The 26,685-nt window shown below is 48.2% G+C and overlaps 1 protein-coding gene across 8 annotated transcripts in view; it reads right to left on the bottom strand.

The window, feature by feature from the left end:
* Positions 1 to 600: 600 nt before the first annotated feature.
* The window catches only part of CDK5RAP1 (CDK5RAP1 mitochondrial tRNA methylthiotransferase), a 36,158-nt gene continuing 10,073 nt past the window's right edge, over positions 601 to 26,685 (bottom strand). For 4 of the 8 annotated variants that reach the window (XM_002710831.6, XM_089308120.1, XM_089308119.1 and 1 more), the window contains exons 6-14: positions 25,756 to 25,966; positions 25,082 to 25,202; positions 18,240 to 18,470; positions 16,483 to 16,580; positions 15,778 to 15,833; positions 12,791 to 12,921; positions 11,192 to 11,341; positions 7,869 to 8,009; positions 601 to 867 (exon numbers count right to left, since the gene is read on the bottom strand). In XM_002710831.6, the coding sequence (XP_002710877.4) occupies positions 787 to 867; positions 7,869 to 8,009; positions 11,192 to 11,341; positions 12,791 to 12,921; positions 15,778 to 15,833; positions 16,483 to 16,580; positions 18,240 to 18,470; positions 25,082 to 25,202; positions 25,756 to 25,966 (1,220 nt within the window). In that variant the 3' untranslated portion in view covers positions 601 to 786. Of the gene's footprint in view, positions 868 to 7,811; positions 8,010 to 11,191; positions 11,342 to 12,790; positions 12,922 to 13,985; positions 14,605 to 15,777; positions 15,834 to 16,482; positions 16,581 to 18,239; positions 18,471 to 25,081; positions 25,203 to 25,755; positions 25,967 to 26,685 lie in introns of those variants that run through there. The other 4 variants (XM_089308117.1, XM_089308122.1, XM_089308116.1 and 1 more) reach the window with 3 other exon arrangements.

The following is a 26,685-nucleotide window of genomic DNA, read 5'->3' as shown; positions in this document are numbered from 1 at the left end:
TAAATAAATCTTAAAAAAAAAAAAAATAAAGCAAGAGCAATTAAAAAAAATACTGCCATGTCCTACATGAGGCACTGAGAATAAAGCAACTACTGAAGTTCACACAGCTTTTAAGCAACAGAGCAGGGACTTGAGAGTGCCTTGAGAGTGCCCTGGCTCCAAATATCCCGTGCTGTCATCTCTTGGTTTTTTTCCCATGATGCCTACAGAACAAAATAACTGTGGTAGACAGTGGGCGGGAAACCACTGCTCAGAGCCTATTAATGGGCAACGACACTTTCTAAGGCACCAGGTTCTCCCACATCCAAAGGCGGAGAGTGAACCAACAGGCTGGACAAGAGGAAATCCTTTTGCAAAATATACAGAATAAAATGAGGTGATGGGCAGCTGAGTCAGCACATTAAATGAAAATATTAGTCAAACACAGAGCAGTTTTTCCTGAGCAAAGGGCTCTCCACACCTTTCCCTCCTCGGTGTCTGCCTCCTGGGATGCAGGGGAGACGAGCAGACAGGTGAGCAGTGTCTGCAGCAGAGACGGCGCTGAGAAACCCAAAACACAGTACCCAAGGCAACAGTGCAGTGAAAGTAGAGACAAAGGAGTGTTTCCACTTAGGTGAGTTTAATGACTGGAAAAGCTGTTCACATAGCAGGAGATGCGTTTTCCACGGGATATAAGGTGCTCTAGCACGCACAGCGTGTCCCCCAGGCCATTACCTCCCTGGTCAGAGACAGTCACGGCTCCCTGCCTGTCGGGAAGGACTGCCCACCCCGGCGGCACCCACGTGGTCAGCGTTGTGCCGAGGAGTCCTTCAGCGTGGTCCTGCAGAGACCGTGGCCCTTCAGTGTCTGAGAGCTGGCGGAAGTGATCTGAAAGCAAGCCAGTCAGAGCGGTAAGGAAACCAGGGCGGTACCAGACTGCAGAGGAGGGGCCAGGAACTGCATGGTTCCTGAGCGCCCCAATCCTGGGAGGAAGACACCCAATGGGAGAACAATGCGTATGAGTTAAGGAGCCCAAATTAGGCCAATCCCAAACAGCCACTTCTCCTTTGTCCTCGGGAGATGCCACCTGCCCTGCTCCAATCCTGAGGCTCAGGTGTGACCTGCCCATCAGAGCCCCTGCCCCCCAACCCTAGGGCGAGCCCTGATCCAGGCAGGTCCAGTCAGATCCCCCTTAGGATACTTACAGCCAAATCTAGCAAGAAAGTTTCTCTTCCCTCTCTGAGTTAAAAGGATATGACCCCAAAGTTACCAGAGATCCCATTTCTGACCATGAAAACAAGCCAGCGCACCTGTAATATTTACTGAGTGCTTATTACATACAGAAACTACTTGAGATATGAAGATGCAGAGATGAATAAAACAGAAGCCTTCAGCATACGACATAATATGTAAACAAGGGGAGATGATGTCAGGCTGGGAAGTCTTGGGGAGATGAAGGAGTTAATATGGCACACAGTGATGCCAATCAGGCAGAGAAGCTGCTTCAGAGCCACACTGTCCTGGAAAGGTGCCTCTGAAAGGTGACATCGGAGGAAGAACGCAGCCGGGCACAGTCTAGGAGCCTCCCAAGCAAGAACAGCATGCACACAGTCCCTGAGAACAGGTCACAGCCTGGAGGCCTGGAGAGAAGCAGGGACATGAGGCTGCGTGGTGGCTGGGGCCGGTCACGGACGGCGAGAGCTCCCTGCAGCACATGCTGGGGCCAATGAGAAAGGTCAGGGCACAGGCGCAAACAACTTGATTGAGAAAGAGCACAGTGGGAGCTGGCACTGTGGTGCAGTGGGTTAAAGCCCCAACCTGCAGTTCAAATCCTGTTGGCTCTACTTCCAATCCAGCTCCCTGTTAATGAGTCTTGGACCCCTGTGCCTGCGTGGGAGACCGGGAAGAAGCTCCTGGCTCCTGGCTTCACATCGGCCCAGCTCCACCCATGGTAGCCATCTGGGGAGTGAACCAGCAGATAAAAGATCTCTCTATATATAAACTTTGTCTTTCAAATAAATATAAATCCTTAAAAAAAAAAAAAAGGCCATACCTGTGGCACAGCAGGTAAAACTACCACCTGCAGTGCCAGCATCCCATATGGGCACCGATACAAGACCCAGCTGCTCCACTTCTCATCCAGCTCTCTCCTATGGCCTGGGACTGCAGTAGAAGATGGCCCAAGTCCTTGGGCCCCTGCAGCCACATAGGAGACCCAGAAGAAGCTCTGGCTCTGGATTGGCCCAGCTCCAGCTGTCACAACCATTTGGGGAGTGAAAAGAGGATGGAAGATTCTCTCTCACTCTGCTTCTGCCTTTCTGTAACTCTGATAAATAAATCAATCAATCTTAAAAAGAAAAGAAACCTAAGTCTCTATTCTTCTTTTTTTTTTTTTTTTTTTGGACAGGCAGAGTGGACAGTGAGAGAGAGAGACAGAGAGAAAGGTCTTCCTTTTGCTGTTGGTTCACCCTCCAATGGCTGCTGCGGCCGGCATGCTGCGGCCAGTGCACCATGCTGATCCGAAGCCAGGAGCCAGGTGCTTCTCCTGGTCTCCCATGGGGTGCAGGGCCCAAGGACTTGGGCCATCCTCCACTGCCTTCCCGGGCCACAGCAGAGAGCTGCCCTGGAAGAGGGGCAACCAGGACAGCATCCAGCGCCCCAACCAGGACTAGAACCCGGGGTGCCGGTGCCGCAGTTGGAGGATTAGCCTATTGAGCCACGGTGCCGGCCAGTCTTTCTTCTTAAAAAGGAAAAAAAGAGGGGTGGGGGGCACAATGACTGCTGTGGGGCAGACCGACTACAGGGGTCCAAGAATGAAAGCAGAGAATCTGAAACTTCTGGGCTGGCGCTGTGGTGTAGTGGGTAGAGCCGCCACCTGCGGGGCTGGCATCCCATATGCGCTCCGGTTCGAGTCCCGGTTGCTCCAATTCCGATCTAGCTCTCTGCTATGTCCTGGGAAAGCACTCGAAGATGGCCCAAGTGCTTGGGCCCCTGTACCCACAAGGGAGACCCGGAAAAAGCTCCTGGCTCCTGGCTTTGGATCAGCTCAGCTCTGGCTGTTGCAGCTACTTGGGGAATGAACCAGTGGATGGAAGACCTCTTTCTCTCTGCCTCTCCTTCTCTATGTAACTTTTTCAAATAAATAAATAAATATTAAAAAAAAAAAAAAGAATCTGAAACTTCTGTGGATCCTTAAGCACTGCTGGTGGGAGTGGGCAATGACAGAATCACTTGGGCTTTTCTATTTCACACGCCCTGTAACCTGGCAGTCCAAGTCACAGACTCAAGAGAAATGAATACACATGTGCACCTAAACACATGCAGGAATGCCCAGAGCAGTATCACCTGTAACAGTGCCACCCTGGGCAACCAAACTGGCCAGGACAGTGTGACGAATGAATCGTGGTGCTTTCCCATACTGTGGGTAAACACAATCACGGAGGAGCCACACAAGAGTTGCAGGAAGGCAGCACCCAACCACATACCACTGCATGATTCCATCTTACAACAGGCAACACTCACCAAATCACACGGTAAACACATATAATTGTACGCAGCAGGTTAAAAAAAAAAACACAGGCAAAACTAAACTATGCGGTAGAAGCCAGTAGTTGTTAACCCTGAAACAGGGAAGGGGAGCGAGTGGACACACAAAGAGACTTCGGGGGTCCTGAAGCTGTTCTGTTCTGTTCCTTCATCTGGGTGACTGCTGTAGGATCACTCTGTGATTTCTCAGGTAACCCACATTTTCTTTAAAAAAATTATCTATTTATTTTAAAGTCAGAGTTATAGAGAGAGAGAAGGAGAGGTCTTCCATCTGCTGGTTCACTCCCCAGTTGGCCATGACAGCCAGAGCTGATCTGATCTAAAGCCAGGAGCCAGCAGCTTCTTCTGGTTCTCCCACACGGGTGCAAGGGCCCAAGGACTTGGACCATCTTCCATTGCTCTCTCAGGCCATAGCAGAGAGCTGGATCATAAGTAAAGCAGCCAGGACTCAAATTGGCACCCATATGGGATGCCAGCACTGCAGGTGGCGGCTTTACCCACTATGCCACAGCACTGGCCCTAGAACTCACATTCTCTGCATTGATGATAAATGTCAATATAACAACTCACTTAAAAAATACAGAAACCAGAGCCCGTGTTGTGGCATAGCGAGTTAAGCTACTGCCTGTAGTGCCAGCATCCCATACAGACACCAGGTCAAGTCCCAGCTGCACCACTTCTGATCCAGCTCCCTGCTAATGTACCTGAGAAAGCAGCAAATGATGGACTAAGTACTACGTGGGAGACCCAGAAGAACCTCCTGGCTCCTAGCTTTAGCCTGGCTCAATTGCAGCCATTAGGGGAGTGAACCAGCAGATGGGAGACTTCTCTCTCTCTCTCTCCATAACTGCTTTTCAAATAAATAAAATAAATTTAAAAATACGACAGGAAGGGAGGGAGGGAAGGAGAGGATGAGGGAGGGAGGGAAGGAGGGAGGGAGGAAGGGGCCAAAGACTATAGAGGAGGCTGAAGCAACCTGCCAAGCAAGAAACAATAGTGGATCAGAGACAGAACGGAAGGGGCAGGTCCGAGACACTCTACAGGCCAGGCCGAGACAGACTGCTGATGGCAGAGGACAGGAGCGAGCACCTGGGATGGTTCTTCTGTTTGGGGCTTGAGCAACTAAGTGGTGCCATTTCCCAAGATGGGGAAGGCTTGAAAGGAAGAAAACTGGGGGAAAGTGGGAGACATTTCTTCTAAGATGCAAGAGGGGAAGGACACAAATGCAAATCTCTTGAGAGGACGGGAAGGGCTGTGAGGGCGCAGGGAACAGCACTGGCACTGGAGGATACAGACACCACCGACACAGTTCCTGAACAGAGAGCATGTGTAGGCACTGATGCGAGGGGCCAGGTGGAAACCTGAGGTTTCATCCAAGTGCATCTATTTTCCCTATGAAATACGAGGCAGGTTGGGGCTGGCGCTGCGGCACATGCCGACATCCCATAAGGGCACTGGTTCGAGTCTTGGCTGCTCCACTTCTGATCCAGCTCTCTGCTAGAGGCCTAGGAAAGCAGTGGAGGATGGCCCAGGTGCTTGGGCCCCTGTATCTGCATGAGACCTGGAAGCAGCTCCTGGCCCCTGGCTTAGGTCTGGCCCAGCCCTGGTCTTTGCAGCCATTTAGGGAGGGAACCAGTGGATGGAAGATCTTTCTCCTCTCTTTCTCTCTCTCACTATAACTGTGCCTTTCAAATAAATAAATAAATCTTAAAAAAAAAAAAAAACAAAACAAAACTATGAGGTAGGGACCAGAGTTGTGGTGTAATTGTGTAAAGCTGCTACCTGCAGCGCTGGCATCCTATATGGGTCCCAGTTTGAGTCCAAGCTACTCCATTTCCAATCCAGCTCCATTGATGCAACTGGGAAAGCAGCAGAAGATGGCTCAAGTCCTTGGGCGCCTGCACCACGTGGGAGACACGGATGAAGCTCCCATCTCCTGGCTTCAGCCTGGCCCAACCCTGCCTGTTGTAGCCGTTTGGGGAATGAACCAGCTGATGGAAGACCTCTCTCTATTTCTCTCCCTCTCCCTGTAACTCTGCCCTTCAGATAAATAAAAGAAATTTTAAAAAAATAGAAATATGAGGCAAAGATGTCAAAGACAAGGGATTATACATGTGAGTGGAGATTAAATAGAGTGGGAAAGTCAATTTACTGGGGAAATTTAGATGGATCAGAATGTCTGAGCATCCCTTTGAACTTTATGGTCATAAACTTGAAACAAGTACAGTTGGTTTGTGTGGCAGAAACCACATCTCCCAACATCTCTTCTCTTCTTCCTTGGTGATAAAGTTGTAGTTTGTGTTTTTAAAGATTTATTATTGTATTTGTTTGAAAGGCAGAGTTGCAGAGAGACAGAAATAGACAGACACTCAGAGAGATCTTCTATCTGCTGTTTCACTCCCAGATGGCAGCAACAGCTGGGGCAGGGCCAGGACAAAGCTAGGACCTTCATCTGAGTCTCCCACGTAGGTGCAGGGGCCCAAGTACTTGAGCCATCCTCTGATGCTTTCCCAGGCGTATCAGCAGGGAGCTGGATTGGAAGTGGAGCAGTCGGGACTCGCACCGGTGCCCATACGGGAGGGCAATGCTGCAGGTGGAGGCTAAACTCCCTGTACCACAATGCTGACTCCCAAAGTGGCAGTTTTCAGTTGGGCAAACAGTCGTGCATGAGTGACCCCATTTATCACAGTCTTGTGAGGTCCAGCACTCAGCGCAAGTGGAGGAGGGCAGGCCCTTCACCACGTTTCTCCCCTCTCCCTCTCAAAGCACAGACATGGCGCCTAGCGCTTGACTAGCCACTGTGAATCATGAGGAGCCCGCAGAAACGAAGGCCTACAGCAGAGCCAACAGAAGAGCCAGCTGACTGCAGGGCCAACGCAACCACCACTCCACGACTTCTACACCCAGATTCCTCCGCAGAAACAGAGCTCCACCTCACTAAAGCCACCGTGCTGGACTTTTCTGTCCCCACCATCTAATCCAACCCATGTAACACAGAGCAACTGCAGGCCTTGCTCCCAACAGTGCTTGGCTGCTGGATTGCAAATGCAGTCACCAGGTCACCAGGGCCAGAGCTGAGGCCCTGAGGTGAGGGTGTGTGTGGTAAGACCCAGAGCTGAGGGTGTGGGCCTACCAGAGCCCAAAGGCTCTGGGTAGAGAAAACATGAAAACAGCAGAAAGAGCAACAGAGCCCTCCCTTTCGATCCTCCCCCAAGCCTCCCAGAGGGGCTGAAGTCAGGAGCATCTTGAGTAACACAGTGTCACCTTTCTATCTTTCTGGCCAAGTGGAATTCTTCCATTTTACAATGAAGACCACACTCACACTACATCCCAGCCCATTTTTTCAAGTAACCTACAGCTACAAGAGTAGAAAGAAGTATAAAAAGCAATTCAAACTGAGAGAAACAAACTTACACTAGAAGACAAAACAAGGTAGTGCCCAAAAAAAGAAAGAAAGGACGGGGATGGGAGGAGAGGGGAGTTAAGGGGAGAGGTGGGGGCAGAGGATGAACAAACAAATGGAGAAACCTCTGAAGGACTGATGAGCCCACTGCTGGCTGGCAGGGACCACTCCCTTGAGAATTCCTAGATAGCACCTAATAAGACAATCCCCTGACAAGACACAGGCAGAGGGAATGGGATCAAAGTCTGCAACTAGCAAACTGGCAGTACCGGAAGCTTCTGCCTGATGCACAGAGCACGGAGGACAGTTCCCACAGAAGAGAGCATCTGGGTGGGGTGTGATCTCCAGGTGAGTTCACAGAAGTGACATGCCAGAGGAATGAGCCCCCCTCACCGCAAGTTGCAGGCCACGGCTCCGTGACCCAGGACGGAGGCCAGAGCAAGGCCAAAAGTAGGGAAGGGGAAGGCACGACAGGACCGAGAGGACACACACCACGCCCAGCCTCCGGAAGAGAAGCTCCCCCTGCGTCCCCCCTTCTGGGGATGCTCCAGAGCTCGGTGTGCTCAGGCCCAGCCCAGTACCTGTCCTGCAGCCTCTGGTTCTGGGCCAAGTGGACTTGAGAACCAGAGGGAGAGCTGTCTTGGCAATGGCAGACCTGTGGCAGTGCAGCAGAAGAGAGGAAGGAAGGATGAAAGAAAAGTGGGCTATCCCCAGTCAAAGAAGGGAAGGAAGGCAGGGGAATCCCTCGGCCATGCACCTGGCCCTGCCAGTCCAGGGAAAGACCCAGGAAGCTGGAGCACAGGGAAGTTGGGGTTCCTGGGGCAAGTTCAGATTTTTGTTTTACTAAAAGATTTCTTTAGGAAAAAACATTATTGCCCCAAATTATCCAAAGCAACACTTATTTCAGAGTGCCAGCCAAAAGCCCAAGAGGACACCTTACCTTCACCAGCACATAATCCCCAGGCTGGGCTCTGACCCTGAGCCCAGGGCTAGCGACATCCTCCATCTCCACGTCAGGGAAGATCACTTTCAGGTTCCCATCGTTCCGGCCGCACAGGTCACTGGCAGAGCGTTTACTGAGCTGCAGCAAGAAGAGGGAAGAGTTTCGAATCCATCAGTCATAACTTCCGGGAGGCAGGGAAAGTGCCTTCTGTCTGATTGCCAAGGGTCTTAGTCACACAGCACTCCCTCACCAAGAATCACTGCACGGCTCCAGTGTTCACAGCGGCTTCACCCACAATGGCAGTGCACAGCACACAACAGAACCTCTCAGCAAGTCCTGCTGGCTGTTTTGTAAAGAAGCCATCAATCAGTGAGTCTCTGCAGAGCTGCTCTCTGCTGGAAAGAACCTCCAACAGCCAGCAGTCGGGGAGTTGCAGGTGATGTGGCTGGCAAGCCAACTTCCACCGCACACCATCTCGTAGTAGTCTCCCAGGAACGTCGTGGGGTTGTCCTGCCTCGGTTACCTTCATGTCTCGAATAGGCAGACCTGAAGCCAGAGTCTCCAACACAACATGGGGCCAGGCAGATACTAAAACCACTTTCACAAAGTTAACTTTGAGGCTATTCTGGGCGTTTTTCTCTTGCAGCTATGACGAAGCGACAGAATGAAATTTACCCCCCAGGCTTAAATAACCAGGAAACTGGGCAGAATGTATAAAACTGCTTTTCAGATTTGAGACAACAGATTGTGTAAGACTGAAGTGAGAGGAGGGAAACCAACGAGCAAGCCTCCCCAGCAGCTCTGCTTCCCACCAGAAGCCCCAGCAGACAGGGACGCTCCAGCAGAGCAGGGGCTCTCTGCAGTGAGAGAAGTCAGACTGCAGGGAGCTGATGGAGCTAGAAATTGTGACGCAAACTCTAGAGAGCGAGAGAAGCAGAAAAAGAGCTCTAGAAATACATGTGGGGTTCCCTGAGTCTGTGCTGAGCCCTGTCCTGCATGTGCAGTCAGGCAGAGAGAGCGACAGGGGAACTGCCACACACCCGACCCACAGACAGACAGTCCTCACGGGTTCCTCCGGACACTCAGCAGCCAAAGCCCAGTAACAGAATCCGAACACTCAGAAATGCCCGTTACACTGTTCAGCATCGGATGGAAAAGTACGAAACACAGAAACAGACCAAAAAGGGATAGCAATAAGGGCATCAGCCTACCCAGACATTAAGCCAGCTATTACAAGGAGGCTCAAACATGAAACAAACTGTCCAAGGCAAACAAGAACCCAGTAAGAAAAGGAGAAGAAGATGTAAGTAAAGAAACCAGGGGCTGGCATTGTGGTGTAGTGGATTAACCCAGATGGGTTCAAGTCCCAGCTGCTCCATTTCCGATCCAGCAACCTGCTAATGCACTTGGGAAATGCATGGCCCAAGTACTTCCCTCCGGCCAAGGCTGACTAGAGGACAGGGGGATTCCCTGACACAGGCTGAGCTGATCAGGTTCTCTCCAGGGAAGCTGAATTGGGGCTGAGAAACACAGTTTTGGTTGGGAATAGCTGAACACGGGAACTACAGGACTGCTGTACCCTCCCACACAGATGAAGCAGCAGGAAAAGCTGGTCTGGGGGGAGACAAGGGAGTCTGAGTCCCAAGGGCATAGCAGGCTGGGGGCAGTCCTTTCCTGACCCTTAACTGTATTCCTACCCTTGGGTCCTATGACACCACTGAAGCCTTGTATAACAGAGAAATTCTTTTCTTGGCTTAGACTGAACAGCTTGAGCAGATTCCTGTTACTACTACAGCCCTAACATGCAAACACCAGAGAGCTGGTTGCTTTGATGCTGCACATCCTGAGGCAAGCAGCAGGACTCTCCTTCTCAAATCAGGACGTGGGAAGAGCTACAGAAGGGGCCGCATCTCTCCTCCTCCTCTCCACTGGCTCCAACAGCACTGCACAAAAGGTCAGTTCCTAGCCTCAGCCTTTAACCCATCCACCCGTCCTAGCTCTGATGGCTAGGTTCCCGGACTTGATCAGAGGCCTGCAGGAACCCCAAACTTCCTGAGACGCACATTTCTAAGAAAGTACAACAAAAAAGACTGAAAAAAAGCAGTCAAGTTGATTCTAACAATATATAAAAATACTGCTTCCAGAAAGATGGAGTAGACAAACTTTTCCCCAATGCTCCTACCAACAGCTAAAAACTATGAACATTACACATAAAACAAACAAAAGGCTGAAAAAAAAGATCAGTCAACAACAAAAATTACTGACCCAAGCAACATGGAGAATACAAACTATAAATAAATAAATAAAGACTGAACAGAGCCCGGGCACCCGTGAAACAGTAACAAAGCACCCAACCTGTCATCATCATCTCAGAAGAGGAGGAAAGAGAGGGGATGCTGACGGAGGACTAAAGAACTGGCTGAACACTTCTCAAATTTGGCAAAAGACATAAACTCCTAACGGAGGAAATGCACACCAAGGCACATCACAGCCAAAATTCTGAACATTAAACAGAAAAAAATCTTGAAGACAGCAAGAAATCAACTAAAAAATTCCAATGAGAGGATTTCTTATTAGAAGCTATGGAGGCCAGAAGGAAGTAGCACAGCATTTTTCAAGAGCTGAAAGAAGGGCAAGCACCCTGACACAGTAGATTAAGGCAATGGTAAAGATGCCAGCAGACAGATATGGGCACTGGTTCGAGTCCCGGCTACTCTACTTCTCTCTCGGTATCTCCATTCTCCATAACTCTTCCTTTAAAAATTAAAAAAAAAAAAAAAAAAAAAAACTGGGCCAGCACTGTGGCATAGCGGGTAAAGCCACCGCCTGCAATGCTGGCATCCCAAATGGGCACTGGTTCAAGTTCTGGCTGCTCCACTTCCAATCCAGCTCTCTGTTATGGCCTGGGAAAGCAGCAGAAGATGGTCCAAGTCCTTAGGCCCCTGCACCTGTGTGGGAGAACTGGAAGAAGCCCCTGGCTCCTGGCTTCAGATCGGCTTCCCATATGGGTGCTGGTTCTACTCCTGGCTTCCCTGCTTCCAATCCAGCTCTCTGCTATGACCTGGAAAAGCATCAGATGATGGCCCAAGTGTTTGGGCCCCTGCACCCACATGGGAGACCCTGAAGGAACTCCTGGCTCCTGGCTCCTGGCTTCAGCTCAGCCCAGTTGCGGCCATTGCAGCAATTTGGGGAGTGAACCAGCACATGGAAGACCTTTCTCTTTGTCTCTCCCTCTCCCTGTCTGTAATTCTACCTTTCAAATAAATAAATAAAGCTTTGAAAAAAAAAGACAAAATATATACATATACATTTGTGCTCACCCCCTCTACCAGGACCAGCTCGGTACGACCCACAGAGCTCCTGTTGACTTTTGTAGCTTCTTCTCGGAAAACAGTGATAAGTTCCTCCAAACGCCTTAATTTTACTTCTTCAGGAACATCATCCTTCAGCCTATGATAAGCTCGTGTCTTCTGTTAAGATAAAAAGAAAGATGGAGGTCAGCAAGAACTTACGAGATCCATTCTCAAGACACAAGAAGGGAACATGTTCATTCTCCCTGCACGTTATTGGCACATGTACAAAACCTCAAGCCAGAACCAAGAAAGTCCTCTGGCTCTGGGAGCATTCCAAGAGAAAAAGTAATGGAGGTACATTCTTTAGGGCTAAATTCTAAATTTAGCACATGAAAATCAGACTCAAAATTACTCTTGATATTTTTCCTAAGCAATGTATTAAGTGATTCATGTTAGGTTACTCATCAACACTGCTTATAAAAACACAAGGCACAATGCAGCCTAAATGTAATGTGAAGCAATTTATGGTTTATCTTCACAATGGAATGTTATGAAGCAACGAACAGGAATTACAGCTCTTTATATAATGTTCTCTAAAAAATGTTAACTGAGGAGCTAGCATGGCACAGCAGGCTAAGCCTCTGCCCACAACACCGGCATCCTATATGGTGCGCTGGTTCAAGTCCAGCTGCTCTGCCTCCAATCCAGCTCCCTGCCAATGTGCCTGAGAAAGCAACAGAAAACGGCCCAAGCCCTTGGGCCCCTGTACCCACAAGGGAGATCCAGATGGAATTCCAGGCCCCTGGCTTCAGCCTGGCCCACCAATGGCTGCTGCAGCTATTTGAGGAATGAACCAGCAGATGAAAGATTTCTCTGACTCTCCCTCTCTGTAACTCTTTTTTTTTTTTTAACTATTCTTTTTTTTTTTTTTTTTTTTTAAGATTCATTTATTTATTTGAAAGGCAGAGTTACACAGAGAGAGGCGAGGCAGAGAGAGAGGCAAAGGCCTTCCATCCTCTGGTTCACTCCCTAATTGGCTGCAATCGCGGGAGCTGTGCTGATCTGGAACCAGGAGCCAGGAGCTTCTTCTGGGTCTCCCACATAGCTGCAGAGGCCCAAGGACTTGGGCCATCTTCTACTGCCTTCCCAGGTCACAGCAGAGAGTTGGATAGGAAGTGGAACAGCCGGGACTCAAACCGGTGCTCACATGTGATGAAGGCACTATAGGTGGCAGCTTGACCTGCTACACCACAGGGCCGGCCCCTCCACTCTGTGGTGTAATTAACAAGTTACCTTTAATGTGCACTTACTATATATGAGGCACCAATGTCAGTGCTACATGGATGTGTATGTGTGTGTGTCTGTGTGTATAAAATCTAATCCTCAAAACAACCTATGAGGTTGGTACTAATATTATCCCCACTTCTCTCTGTCTTCTGTCTCTCCCTCTCTATAGCTCTGCCTTTCAAATAAGTAAGTAATCTTACGACAAAAAAGAAGTGAATGGTAAGCTTCTGAGCTTTCCCAAGACTGTCTTGCTGCTACCCTCTTTTTCTGCCCAGTGGTCTGCAGTCAACCCCAAGTAGGTCAGGAATGACATCAGTCCTTCCACATCCCAGGGCTCACCTGTCTCATGCTGTAGGCAAAGAGGAAGCCTATGTTGTACTGAACTTCCCGAAGCAAAGACACTGTCTGCAGGTGATCTTCCTCGGTCTCCCCACAAAAGCCAGCAATGAAGTCGCTGCTGAGGCTCACACCTGTGACACACAACAAATGACGACAGGTGGCTGTGGAGTACCTCTACAGAGGGAGGCACAGCAATGGCAAGGCCCTTACTGCGGCTACTCAGCCCCGTGCAGGTAAAGCAAACAGTCACTACCACACAAGAGGGGAGGGCTGCTTGCTCCCAGTGCTCTGTGCCACAGCTGGCTGCTCTGCCCAGAGTGTTCCCAGCATTTGAAAGGCATTTTCACTTCAAGTGCTGGACTGAGAGACACAGCAGGAGCTCACGCCTTCAAAGTGGGCCTGTTTTTACTACTGAAAATTTTGTAGCACCTGCACCAATATACTTTCTCTTTTTTTATTTTTATTTATTTTTTATTTTGACAGGCAGAGTGGATAGTGAGAGAGAGAGAGAGACAGAGAGAAAGGTCTTCCTTTTGCCGTTGGTTCACCCTCCAATGGCTGCCACGGCTGGCGCGCTGTGGCCAGCGGACTGCGCTGACCCGATGGCAGGAGCCAGGTACTTACCTGGTCTCCCATGGGGTGCAGGGCCCAAGCACCTGGGCCATCCTCCACTGCACTCCCGGGCCACAGCAGAGAGCTGGCCTGGAAGAGGGGCAACCGGGACAGAATCCGGCGCCTCGACCGGGACTAGAACCCGGTGTGCCAAGGCGGAGGATTAACCTAGTGAGCCGCGGCGCCGGCTCCCAATATACTTTCTAATGTATTTTCTATTTTTTGACACATGACATTTATACATATTTATAGGGTAAAACACATACTCTGACCTTCATTTAACTCAATGTTCACTGAAGACAGTGGCAGCAGTAACTACCACTCACTGAACACTTACTAAACACTAAACACTTATTAAACTACCACTCACTGAACACTCTACCATCTACTTAATCCAATCTATTCAATAATCCCAACAACCTGTGAGTTGAATATGATTCAGTCCACTTTGCAGGTGAGGGAGCTGCAGTCCAGAGAAGTGAAGGGTCTTCTCTGCCAGCACACAGCCCTCACAGTGTGCTCAACCCAAAGCCACACTGTGCAGCCCCATCAAAACTGAAGTATCGTGCATAACACAACTTACAACAACTAGAAATCTGGGGGGAAATGCAGACGCTCTCAACCAAATCTAAACCGAAAGACTAGAGCAAGCTTATTATCAGGAAAGCAAAAACAGAGTAAGGGTTAAGATAACAGAAAGAAACTATTATTTCTAAAATTTACACTACGTTGTGACAACGCTAGTTAGAAAAAATATATATATTTAAAGATATTGATTGCCCCCAAAGCAAAACTAATATAAATCATAACTGTTAGTTTATGAGAAGGAATAAGGTCTCCCCCATAAACTCAGAAAAGACTATAAAAGGCAAACCTTAGATCTATATCTATGAAATACATGAAATTTGTTCACCTTAAAAAACATTTTTTAAAAAATCTGGCAAGCCATTGATAAGAGGGCATCAACACTTCACATGGAAATTATTCAAGAAGTTGTTGATGCCATTGCTGCCTTTACACCTCCCAATTTTAAGACTGTATCCTCCAAGTTTACTGTTAGCAACAAAGCTTTCTTTCATCCTCCCTACCCCACCCCACCCCCCAAAAAAAAGAAATCTTCCGCCTGTGGCAACAGCATCCAGTATGGGTACTGATGTGGGTCTCAGCTGCTCCACTTCTGATTCAGCTCCCTGCTGATGCGCCTGGAAAAGGAGCAGAGGATGGCCCAAGTGCTTGGGTCCCTGCACCCACATGGAAGACCTGGAGGAAGCTCCTGGCTTTTAGCTACAGATCAGCCAAGCTCTGGCCGTTGTAGTCATTTGGAGAGTGAACCAGCAGATGGAGGATTTCTCTCTCTGCCTCTTCCTCTCTGTAACAATGCCATTCAATTAAATAAATAAATCTTTTTTTCTAAAAAAAAAAAAAAGAAATAAATTTTTTAAAGAAGAAATCTCAGGGCCTGTGCTGTGGCTTAGTGGGTTAAGCCTCCACCTGCAGTGCTGGCATACCATATGGGCATTGGTTCAAGTCCCAGCTGTTCCACTTCCCTCCCAGCTCCCTACTAATGGCCTGGGAAAGCAGTAGAAGATGGTCCAAGTGCTTGAGCCCCTGCATCCACATAGGAGACCCAGAAGAAGCTCCTGGCTCCTGGTTTCAAATCAGCCCAGCTCTAGCTGTCGCAAACATTTGGGGAATGAACCAGCGGATGGAAGACCTCTCTCTCTGTCTCTCCTCTGTCTGTAATTCTGCCTCTCAAATAAATAAATCTTAAAAAAAAAAATATGCTATTTAGGCCAGCGCCACGGTTCACTAGGCTAATCCTCTGCCTGCGGCACTGGCACTGAGGGTTCTAGTCCCAGTTGGGGTGCCAGATTCTGTCCCAGTTGCTCCTCTTCCAGTCCAGCTCTCTGCTGTGGCCTGGGAAGGCAGTGGAAGATGGCCCAAGTGCTTGGGCCCTGCACCCGCATGAGAGACCAGGGGGCAGGGGGGGGGGGCACCTGGCTCCTGGCTTCGGATCGGGGCAGCGCTGGCCATAGAGGCCATTTGGAGGTTGGACCAACGGAAGGAAGACCTTTCTCTGTCTCTCTCTCTCACTGTCTTAACTCTGCCTGTCAAAAAAAAAAAAAAAAAATGCTATTTAAAAAAAAAAAGAAAAAGAAATGTCTTTAGCCTTGAGGTCATCAGCTGATTTAGCAGGACCAAAACAAAACAAAACAAAAAACCAGAAAGAAAACGAAGGACAACAGAGAGAGAAATGAAGAGGAGCAGAAGCATCAAACAGTGTCACAGTGAACTGCCAGAGGCTTGCAGGTCAGCCTGAACGTGTCCCAGGAGACCGTGGGCCACAGGAGAGTAAGGTGCTCTGCAGACCATACCTGGAATGGACTCTCTGATATGGTGAACTAACTCCACATAAGCTTCTCGAGAGTACCTGCAATAAACAACAGAGGAGACTGCGATCAGATCGTTTTCTTTAAAGGAATGCTATAAAAATAGAATTCCGTGAATTCCTGCATGTAACCCCTTCTCATCCACATGGTCGAACATCCAAATGAGCCCCTTCATCCAAGCCCTCTAAACTACAGCCTACAAATCTCTACACAAGGACATGGCTACTTCAAATAGCCTTTTATTTATTAAGTCAAGACAGATCGAACATGGAAGTTTCTCTTCAACCCTTTGCTACCACGGAAAACAAGGCAAAGCACTAGTTCTCTGCTTGACTATTTGCCTTGCTCTATTCTCTCCTCACCTTATCGTGCCAATACTTGGGAACAGGGCTCTAATTTCCAACAACTAGTAGACTTTACTGTTACAAGTCAAAGGAATAAAATCTCAGGGTTGCCACACAGTGCAGGAAAATGAGTGACCCAGTCCTTAGTTTTAGTGTGCAGGGCCAGATTGCTCCCGGTTGAGGAGTGAACACAAACAAGTCCCATTGTCCCTATGCCTGCTCTTACAATCACATTTACTGATGAGCCACCATGTGTCATGCACTGTGCTACCCTCTCAGCAGCACACTGCTGGGTCACTGAGGAAACGTGGGGAGTGTGCGATGCCCCCCTCAAAGCAAGACTAACCCCCTCCGCATGGCCTCCAATACACGGCTGCTTCCACTCTGGGCCGGCAGGTGGATCTGTTTACAGATGTTGTCTCTCTCACCAATCAGCTGCAGGACCTGATTAATAGAACACATTACGAGTCATCTAAGTCTCACCAATCTTACAGAAAGGAATTTCACTCTCATTGCTTCTCCTACAAGGTTGACTTCAAATAATTAAAAGGTTCATCAAAATAAACACTAAGTTACCCAAATCCCTCATTTTGGCTGAGGCTGCCTTCTATCTGCCCCAAAGATGTCAACAAATGGCATCTCTACCTTCAGAAAGTTGGAGGGAAGAACCAGGAAGAGAGGTCAGATTTGAGTCACGGGGCTGTTTATAGGCGGTGCTGACACAAGGATCAGTAGGCAAGTAAAAAAAAAAAGCAATTTCTGACATCTAGCTCAGAGGAAACACGCCACCTTTAAAAGACACCATTGGGGCTGGTGCTATGGTTAAGCCTCTGCCTGCAGCACCAGCATCCCATATGAGTGCGTTTGTGTACCAGCTGCTCCACATCCCGATCCAGCTCTCTGCTCTGGCCTGGGAAAGCAGCAGAAGATGGCCCACATGCTGGGGCCTCTGCACCTACATGGGAGACCCAAAAGAAGCTCCTGGCTCCTGGTTTCAGATCTGCCCTGCTCTGGCCATGGTGGTCACTGGAGAGTGAACCATCAGATGGAAGGTCTTTCTCTTTCTCTTCCTCTCTCTGTAACTCTACCCCTCAAATACATAAACTCTTTTAAAAAAAATCAAGAAATGAAAACTAGGAGAAAATATCTGAAAACATGTTACAAAGGATTTGTATCACGAATACATGAAGAGGGACCAGCGTTTCTGTAGAGCAGGTTAAGCTTCCACTTGTGATGTCAGCACCCCACACTAGAATGCCAGTTTGAGTCCTGGTGCTCTGCTTCCCATCCAGCTCCATGCTAATGCATCTGGGAAGGCAGTGGAAGATGGCCCAAGTGCCTGAGCCTCTGCCACCCACGTGGGAGACGCGGATGAAGTTCCAGGCTCCTAGCTTCAGCCTGGACCAGAAACAGCTGTTACAGCCATTTGGGGAGTGAACCAGCAGACAGAAGATACCTCTTTCTCTCTGTCTTTCCCTATGTGGCATTCTGCCTTTCAAATAAATAAATCTTAAAAAAATAAATAAATAAAAATTTTTATAACTCAATTAGAAGTTGGCAATGGGGGCCAAAAGATAGACATTTCATCCCAATAAATAACTTCCCAAAGAAAGGAATTGTGTTGGGCTACCTACTCAACACCACACACAGTGAACGTTTATGGCATTTTTATCCACTACACAACTTAAAGCAGGAGGCATTAACCCCATCTGCAGATGAAGATGACAAGTTGAAAAGGTCATACAACTACTGGAAAAGTAGGAAAAACCAGGATTTGAACTCAGATTTGTCTGAAGCTATAGTGTGCTGTCCCCCACATCACACTGCTTCCCCACACCACCATGACCGCCACCACCACCATCACTACCGTCCATCTTATAATAAAAGCTCTCTCAGCAGAGCCCTCCTCATGATCCCACCAGGAGTTCCATTCAGTATCAGTTCTGTCTCCATCCAACCATGATGGAAATGAAATCCCTCTAAACAGTGAGCAGATCCAGAGGGTGAGCCAGCAAAACACCACAGGATCCCTCATGCCAGATTCAAGGTCTCTGCTGTAGCTCTACTTGGGACCATCCAACTTAGGATATTTCTGTCACTCACCTCATCAGGAAAATCCTTGGGGTGTGGAGAGGTGAATCGAATCCTCATTTCAGGGTCTATCCTGGAGACCTGATCCAGGAGATGGGCAAAACGAAGGCCCCCCTGCTTGGTTTTATAGTTGGTGGTGAAGCCACGGCTGAGGTTGGTAGGCACTGCATTGTTGAACTGGATCTCTGAATTGTCTCGGAAACTATTAACATTCTGACCAAGCAGTGTCACTTCTTTCAGTCCCTGAAAAAGGGAAAACACATTGAAAGCAAGTTAAAAACTTGTTGAGTGGCTTCATGCCAAATGACTAAAATTAGCTGAGAGGTGCATATCAGGGTACAGCAGTTTGAGCCACTGCTTGGGATGCCTACATCCCATATTGGAGTACCATGGTCTGAGTCCCAGCTACTCCATGCGTCCAATCCAGCTTCCAGCTTCTGTGCTTTGGAAGTTAGTGGCTGATGAGCCAAGTACTTGGGCCCCTGTCACCCATGTGGGAAACCCCAATGGAGTTCCAAGATCCTGACTTCGGCCTGGCCGGATTCTGTCCCGGTTGTTCCTCTTCCAGTCCAGCTCTCTGCTGTGGCCCGGGAGTGCAGTGGAGGATGGCCCAAGTCCTTGGGCCCTGCACCCACATGGGAGACCAGGAGGAAGCACATGGCTCCTGGCTTCGGATCAGCGAAACGCGCTGGCCGTGGCAGCCATTTTGGGGGGTAAACCAACGGAAAAAGGAAGACCTTTCTCTCTCTCTCTCTCACTGTCTAACTCTGCCTGTCAAAAAAACAAACAAACAAAAAAAAGTTTGCTATAGGAGTCAGCACTGTGGTACAGCAGGTTAAGCTGTCACCTGGAACACCAGCATTCCAAAAGGGCACCAGCTCAAGTCCCAGCTGTTCCACTTCTGATCCAGCTCCCTGCTAATGTGCCTGGGAAAGCAGAAGATGACCTATGTACTTGGGCCCCTACACCCAAATGGGAGACTCCAATGGAATTCCTGGCTCCTGGCCCAGCCCAAGTCATTTCAACCATTTAAGGAGTGAACCAGTGATAGAAGATCTCTCTTTCTCCTATTCTGTCATTCTGCTTTTCAAATAAATACATCTTTTTTTTTTAATTCACTTTAAAGGTTATTTTTTATAACTTTGACATAATTGCAGACTTACAGAAAAACAGCAGTAGTAAAAGGATTCTCATACATTGCCTGCTCAGCTTCATCAGTTTGCACTTTGCCCCGTTTATCATTCACTTTTACACTTGTGTATACACTCTCCCTACACACCCACATACACACACACAATTTTTTTAAACCTTCTGAGAATAAGTTGCAGGCAGCATATTCTTTTACCCATAAATACTTCAGTACATATTTCCTAAAAATAAGAACATTCTCTTACATAATGACAATTATCAAAATAAAAAAATACTGACACAATGCAATTATCTAGGGGCTGGTGCCATGGCAACGTAGGTTAATCCTCGGCCTGTGGCGCCGGCACCCTATATGGGCACTGGTTCTAGTCCCAGCTGCTCCCCTTCTGATCCAGCTCTCTGCTGTGCCTGGGAAAGCAGTAGAAGATGGCCCAAGTCCTTGGGCCCCTGCACCTGTGTGAGAGACCCAGAAGAAGTGCCTGGCCGCTGGCTTTGGATCAGCACAGCTCTGGCCATTGTGGCCGCCTGGGGAGTGAACCAGCGGATGAAAGACCCTTCTGTCTCTCCCTCTCACTGTCTGTAACTCTCTCTCTCAAATAAATAAATAAAATCTTTTAAAAAAAATACAATTATCTAATCCACATTCCATAAGTCAAATGCTATCAACTGAAAAAAAAATTTGCATTATATTTGATGTTTTTACCTGATCAGAATTACAGCCCAGGACTATGCAATGTATTTAGCTGTCATTACTCGCATCTCCATAAAAACTGCTGATTTCAAAAACTGTGACACATCGTTAGTCTAAAAACCATAGTATACTAAATGCAATGGGACCCTGGATTGGATCCTGGAAAATAAAAAGGACACTAGCAGGAAAATTGGCAAGGTTTGGGTTAACAGTAATGTTCCAGTATCAATTTCTTAATTCTGACCAATATAACAAAGTCACCTAAGATGTCAACATCAGAGGAAACTATGTAATACATTTGTAACTTTTCTATAAATTTAAAGTTATTCCAAAATAAAGTTGATTTTAGGAAAAATAAATGGCAACCTTGGTTTCCTGCCACCAGGTGGGAAACCTAGATGGCATTCTAGGTGCTGGCTTTGGCCTGGCCCAGCCCTGGCCATTGCAGTTATTTGGGGAGTGAATCAACAAATGAAAGATCTCACTTCTCTTTCTCTCTCTCTGACATTCTGCCTTTCAAATAAATAAAAATAAATGTGGTTTTTGTTTTTGTTTTTGTTTTTTTGACAGGCAGAGTGGACAGTGAGAGAGAGAGACAGGGAGAAAGGTCTTCCTTTACCGTTGGTTCACCCTCCAATGGCAGCTGTATCTGGCGCACCGCGCTGATCCGAAGCCAGGAGCCAGGTGCTTCCTCCTGGTCTCCCATACACGTGCAGGGTCCAAGCACTTGGGCCATCCTCCACTGCCTTCCCGGGCTACAGCAGAGAGCTGGACAGGAAGAGGAGCAACTGGGATAGAACCAGCGCCCTAACTGGGACTAGAAGCCGGGGTGCTGGCGCCGCATGCAGAGGATTAGCCTAGTAAGCCACGGCACCAGCCTGTTCATCACTTTTAAGGCTTATCTAATCTACTGTGTTTGGAATTATGATAAATGAATCAACAGAAATGTGCTGGAGACTGCTGTGCACCCTGCTTTGAGGCACCTCCACAGTATGTTTTGCCAACCTAAGAAACGGCCATAAAGACGCCTGAACAAGAACCACCGCCTCCCTGCCTACCTGCCTGAAGAAATTCTGCCTTTGTCAATAAGCCCTGTACCAGCTTTCTGTCTTATTTACTTTACAGAATGCTGCAGTACAGGGCTCTTCAAACTTGACTGATATAAAATTGTCCTTTGTTCAAGCATTTATTTTCAAACACTAAGGAGCTTTTTTGGACATCTATTAAAAGTCATTTTTTAAAGTGTATTTCATTTTAATACTTTCTGCAGACAATCTAGGTCACGCAGGAGTGAAGTGCCATTATATGCCTTTAATTGGGGGGTAGGAAGGGAATAAGGTTACTGCACACATATTCTCCTTTTAAACTTTGCACTTTCTCTATATAATGGTGTGCATTTTGGTTCTTTGCTGTCCTAGGTACTTTCAGGAAGAATAAATTACATATTCAGAATGAGTGAATTGGGTATAAAATCTAAAGTTATCAGCTATGCAAATAGGAAAAATAGATAACATTTTGCTTGACTGTGGTAATAATAACCTTTTTTTAAATAAAAAAAAAAAAAACTGTAGGGACTGGTATTGTGATACAACAGGTTAGGCCACTGCCTGCAATGCCAGCATCCCATATTAGAGTGCTAGTTCGAGTACCTGCCGCTCTGCTTCCCATCCAGCTCCTGCTAGTGCACCTGGGAAAGCAGTGTAAGATGGCCCAAGCCGGCACCGCGGCTCAATAGGCTAATCCTCCACCTAGCGGCACCGGCACACCGGGTTCTAGTCCCGGTCGGGGCGCCGGATTCTGTCCCGGTTGCCCCTCTTCCAGGCCAGCTCTCTGCTGTGGCCCGGGAAGGCAGTGGAGGATGGCCCAAGTCCTTGGGCCCTGCACCCCATGGGAGACCAGGAGAAGCACCTGGCTCCTGCCTTCGGATCAGCACGGTGCGCTGGCTGCAGCGCACCAGCCATGGCGGCCATTGGAGGGTGAACCAACGGCAAAAGGAAGACCTTTCTCTCTGTCTCTCTCTCACTATCAACTCTGCCTGTAAAAAAAAAAAAAAAAGATGGCCCAGGTACTTGTACTTGGGCTCCTGCTAACCCCTGGGAGACCCTGAGGGAGCTCCTGGATCCTGGCTTTGGAATGGTCCAGCACCAACTATTGCAGTCATTTGGGGAGTGAAAAGGCAGATGGATGATCTCTCTCTCTCTCCTCTCCCTTTCAAATAAATAAACAAATCTTTAAAAAATCCAAATGCAGGGGCCAGTGCCATGGCATAGCATGTTAAGTCACCGTCTGCATCACCAGCATCCCACCAGTTCAAATAGTCCCAGCTGCTCTGCTTCTGATCCAGCTCTCTGCTGATGCTCCTGGGAAAGCATCGGAGGACGACGCAAGTGCTTGGACCCTTGGACCCACGGGAGACCTGGAAAATAACTCCTGGCTTCAGCCTGGCCCAGCCCAGCCACCGTAGCCATCTGGGGAGTGAACCAGTGGATGGAAAACCTCTTTCTCTGTCTCTCCCTCTCTCCCTCCCTCCCTCCCTTTCTCTCTCTCTCTCTCTTTAACTCTTTCAAATAAATATAATAAATCTTTTTTAAAAATCTAAGTGCAGAAAGATTTACGGGACAACTGAGGAAATCTGAGTATGAATGGCTTGATGGTATTTAGTCATTTAGATGGTATTTAGTCATTTTTATTTTAGATGGTATTTAGTCATTTTTATTAATCTTGCTAAGAACTAATGTTATTGAAAAGGCAAGGGAGTTTCTGTCACCAACTCAGTCTATTCAAACAGAATGTCAAGGGATGAGTTTTACTACTGTGGTTAGCTGAAGGGCAGAGGACAGACCAGGAAACACTTGGGAAAATGAGGTATGAAGAGTATGTCACAGGCCGGTGAGCACCAAGGATCAAGTTGGGGTTAGGACTGACCCCTGGGGGTAGGAAAGAAGACACCCTGGTAGAATATGAGGACAAAGGGAAGCTGCTGACGTAGAATCAGAGCAGCAGCCAGCCCTGCCTACCCTCCTGGTTCTGAAGTCCGACACGTAAGGAAGCAGGAGATCCCCCGGAAGAGCAGCACCGTATCCCCACCCACTTCTAGAAGGGCTAGAAGATTCAGGCAGGGGCGGGGGAGAGGCCTCTTCAAAGACGGAGGCACCGGCTCCCAACAGGAGAAAGAGAAGCAAATCTCTCCCATCTGGCTTCTGATCCAATTCACTCCCCTCATCTATTCCCTGTCCCTCAACTAGCCAACTGGCTCACGGAGAAAAAGAACTTGATTTGGGAGGTTTCCCAAGAAACTACAGACAAATACATGATTCCCTGAAAATTCACTACGTACAAGTTATTTTAAAAACTATTCCTTGGCCGGTGCCATGGCTCACTAGGCTAATCCTCCGCCTGCAGCACCGGCACACCGGGTTCTAGTCCTGGTCGAGTCGCCGGATTCTGCCCGGTTGCTCCTCTTCCAGGCCAGCTCTCTGCTGTGGCCCGGGAAGGCAGTGGAGGATGGCCCAAGTCCTTGGGCCCTGCACCCCATGGGAGACCAGGAGAAGCACCTGGCTCCTGCCTTCGGATCAGCGCAGTGTGCCGGCCGCGGCGGCCATTGGAGGGTGAACCAACGGCAAAGGAAGACCTTTCTCTTTGTCTCTCTCTCACTGTCCACTCTGCTTGTTTAAAAAAACAACAACAACAACAACACTATTCCTTGGGACTGGCGCTGTGGCACAGTGGGTAAAGCAACCGTCTGCAGTATTGGCATCCCATATGGGTGCTGGTTCTAGTCCCAGCTGCTCCACTTCCAATCCAGCTCTCTGCTATGGCCTGGGAAAGCAGTAGAAGATGGCCCAAGTCCTTGGGCCCCTGCACCCAGGAAGAAGCTCCTGGCTTCAGATCAGCCCAGTTTTGGCCATTGTGGCCATTTGAGAAGTGTACCAGCATACGGAAGATATCTCTCAGTCCACATTTCAAATTAATTAATTAATTAAAAAAAAAAAAAACTTTTCCTCAAGGGGCTGGAGTGGTAGCACAGCAGGTTAAGCTGACACTTGCAACACTGGCATCCCATATCTGAGTGCTGGTTCAGGTCCCAGCTGCTCCACTTCCAATTCAACATCCAGCTAATACACCTGCTGGGAAGGCAGCAGAAGACGGCCCAAGTATCTGCGTCCCTGTCACCCATGTGGGAGACCAGGATGGAGTTTCTGGCTCCCAGCTTTGGCCTGTCCCAGACATGGTTGTTGCTGCCATTTAGGGAGTAAACCAGCAATGGAAGACATCTCTCCCTTTCTCTGTCTCTCCCTCGGTCACTTTGCCTTTCAAATAAATAAACAAACATTTTAAAAAATATTTCCTGGGGGTGGGCATTGGTGGGTGCAGTGGTTAAGACATTACTTGGGACACCAGTATCCCATACCAGAGTGCCTGGGTTCAAGTCTCAACTCTGCTTCCAAGTTCCACTCTCCTGCTAATGCATACTCTAGGAGGTAGCAGGTCATGCTCAAGTACTTGGGGCCTAGTCACCCATGTGGGAGACCCAAATGACATTCCTGGCTCCTGGCTTTAGCCCAGCTCAGTTCTAGCTTTTGTGAGGATCTCGGGAGTAAACCAGCAGATGGAAGATCTGACTGTCTCTCTGCCTTTCAAATAAAATCAAACAAAAAAAAATTGTAAATCTCTTTTATCTTTCCAATAACCCTACAAGGAAGGCTTTATTTTATTCTCTTTCTATAAATGGGAAAACTATTTCACAGACAACTAATGCCTACACAGTGAGCCACAGAAAAATGGAGACAGAATTCACATTAAATCACCTGATTCTATATTCATCTCTCTCCATCTCACAGTGGATCTGCCCATAATTTCTAGAACCAAAGATATACACCCAGGTATTTCTTTCTGAACAAGCATCATCATGAATGTGTACAACTACATGGACAACATGGACTGCAAACTACAAAGGCTATCCTCAGCCTCCCACAAACATGCTCACAGAGGGAAAGCCTGGAGAACTTTGTACCTGCTCAGAAAGCTGCCTCACTTCCTCTAGAATGGAGGCGACAGGCCGACTCCTCTCCCGGCCACGTGTGAAAGGAACAATGCAGTAGCTGCACATGTTGTCACAGCCTCTCATGATTGACCTGGGGAAGAAAATACAGGAACTCAGTAACAGGAGCAGGGTGTCCTGGCACAACTCAGGGGGCAGGTCACAGCTGCCTTGTGTTTATCCTTTGGCTCTGAATCCTCCTGCTTCCAGGCTCACAATGGACCAACCTAAGATCCACAAAACACTAAGGGAAACTTTTTTTTATCTTTAAAAATTAGTATCTAAAGGCCAGCACTGAGGCACGGCGGATTAAGCTGTTATCTGCAGCACCAGCATCCCATATAGGTGCTAGTTCAAGTCCCAGCTGCTCCACTTCCAATCCAGCTCCCTGTCGATGGCCTGGGAAAGCAGCAGAGGATGGTCCAAGTGCTTGGGCCCCTGAACCCACGTGGGTTTGGCCTGACCCAGCCTTGGCCATTGTGGTCATTTAGGGATGGAATCAGCAGATGGACGCTCTTTGTCTCTCCTTCTCTATCCTCTGTATTTCAAATAAACAAATCTATGTTTTTTTAAAAAGTAAGGAAATCAATGTTAGTTTACAACTGAGAATGAGAGGCTCACACCCCATCTCTCGGGCAGTTACTCACACAAAGGCAGAAGTGGCACCGGGGCTCGCCTGGACTGGCATGACATCGGCATAGGTCTCATCTAAAGAGAGCAGCACGTTGGCAGCCTGCTGGCCAGACTCGGTGACCGCCAGCAGGCGGGGAAGATCCCGATAGGCATCTGGACCAGCCAAAAGATCCACCATCTTCTCCCTGTTGAGGATCTCCTCCTTCAGCCTCTCGGCCATGCAGCCTGGAAGCAGAACAAGCACGTGTTCAAACTCACCTGCTTTCATGGCCTCTTCTCAGCACAGTGTTTCAGCTTGGATTAGGGACCTGGCACTTTCTCAGAGTTCAGTGTCATCCTTCATACTAACCAACACTCAGAGCACTGGAACCTGCCTCTTCCGATATAAGAAAACTATGGAAAGGGGTTTCACAGCAGTTCAATTAAATCCTCAGAAAAATTAAACCATCACCCAAAAATTTTTCAAGACATGAATAATTTCGTTCAACTGAAAATTACTGAAGTGTTCATTTTACACAGTGTTCACGACAACACACGGGGGCCAGCACTGTGGCATAGCAAGTAAAGCCGCTGCCTGCAGTAGCGGCATCCCAAATGGGCACCGGTTCGAGTCCCGGCTGTTCCACTTCTGATCCAGCTCTCTGCTGTGGCCTGGGAAAGCAGTGGAAGATGGCCCAAGTCCTTGGGTCCCTGTACCCACATGGGAGACCCAGAAGTTGTTCTTGGCTCCTGGCTTTGGATCAGTACTGCTCTAGCCTTGCAGCCATCTAGGGAGTGAACCAATGGATGGAAGACTTCTCTTTCTCTCTGTCTCTGCCTCTCTGTAACTGTGCCTTTCAAATAAATAAATAAATAAATCTTAAAAGAAAAAAAAAAAAAAGACAACATATGAGATGCTGACATCCTGTTATCAATGTACCAGCGTTTGAATCACAGCTTTGCTT

The sequence above is a fragment of the Oryctolagus cuniculus genome, chromosome 11, assembly GCF_051225735.1.
Source record: "Oryctolagus cuniculus isolate XC-2025 breed Fujian yellow rabbit chromosome 11, ASM5122573v1, whole genome shotgun sequence".
Classification (NCBI taxonomy): Eukaryota; Metazoa; Chordata; class Mammalia; order Lagomorpha; family Leporidae; genus Oryctolagus; species Oryctolagus cuniculus.
The sequence above is the reverse complement of the archived record's forward strand: the minus strand, read 5'-3'. Positions and strand labels throughout refer to the sequence as shown.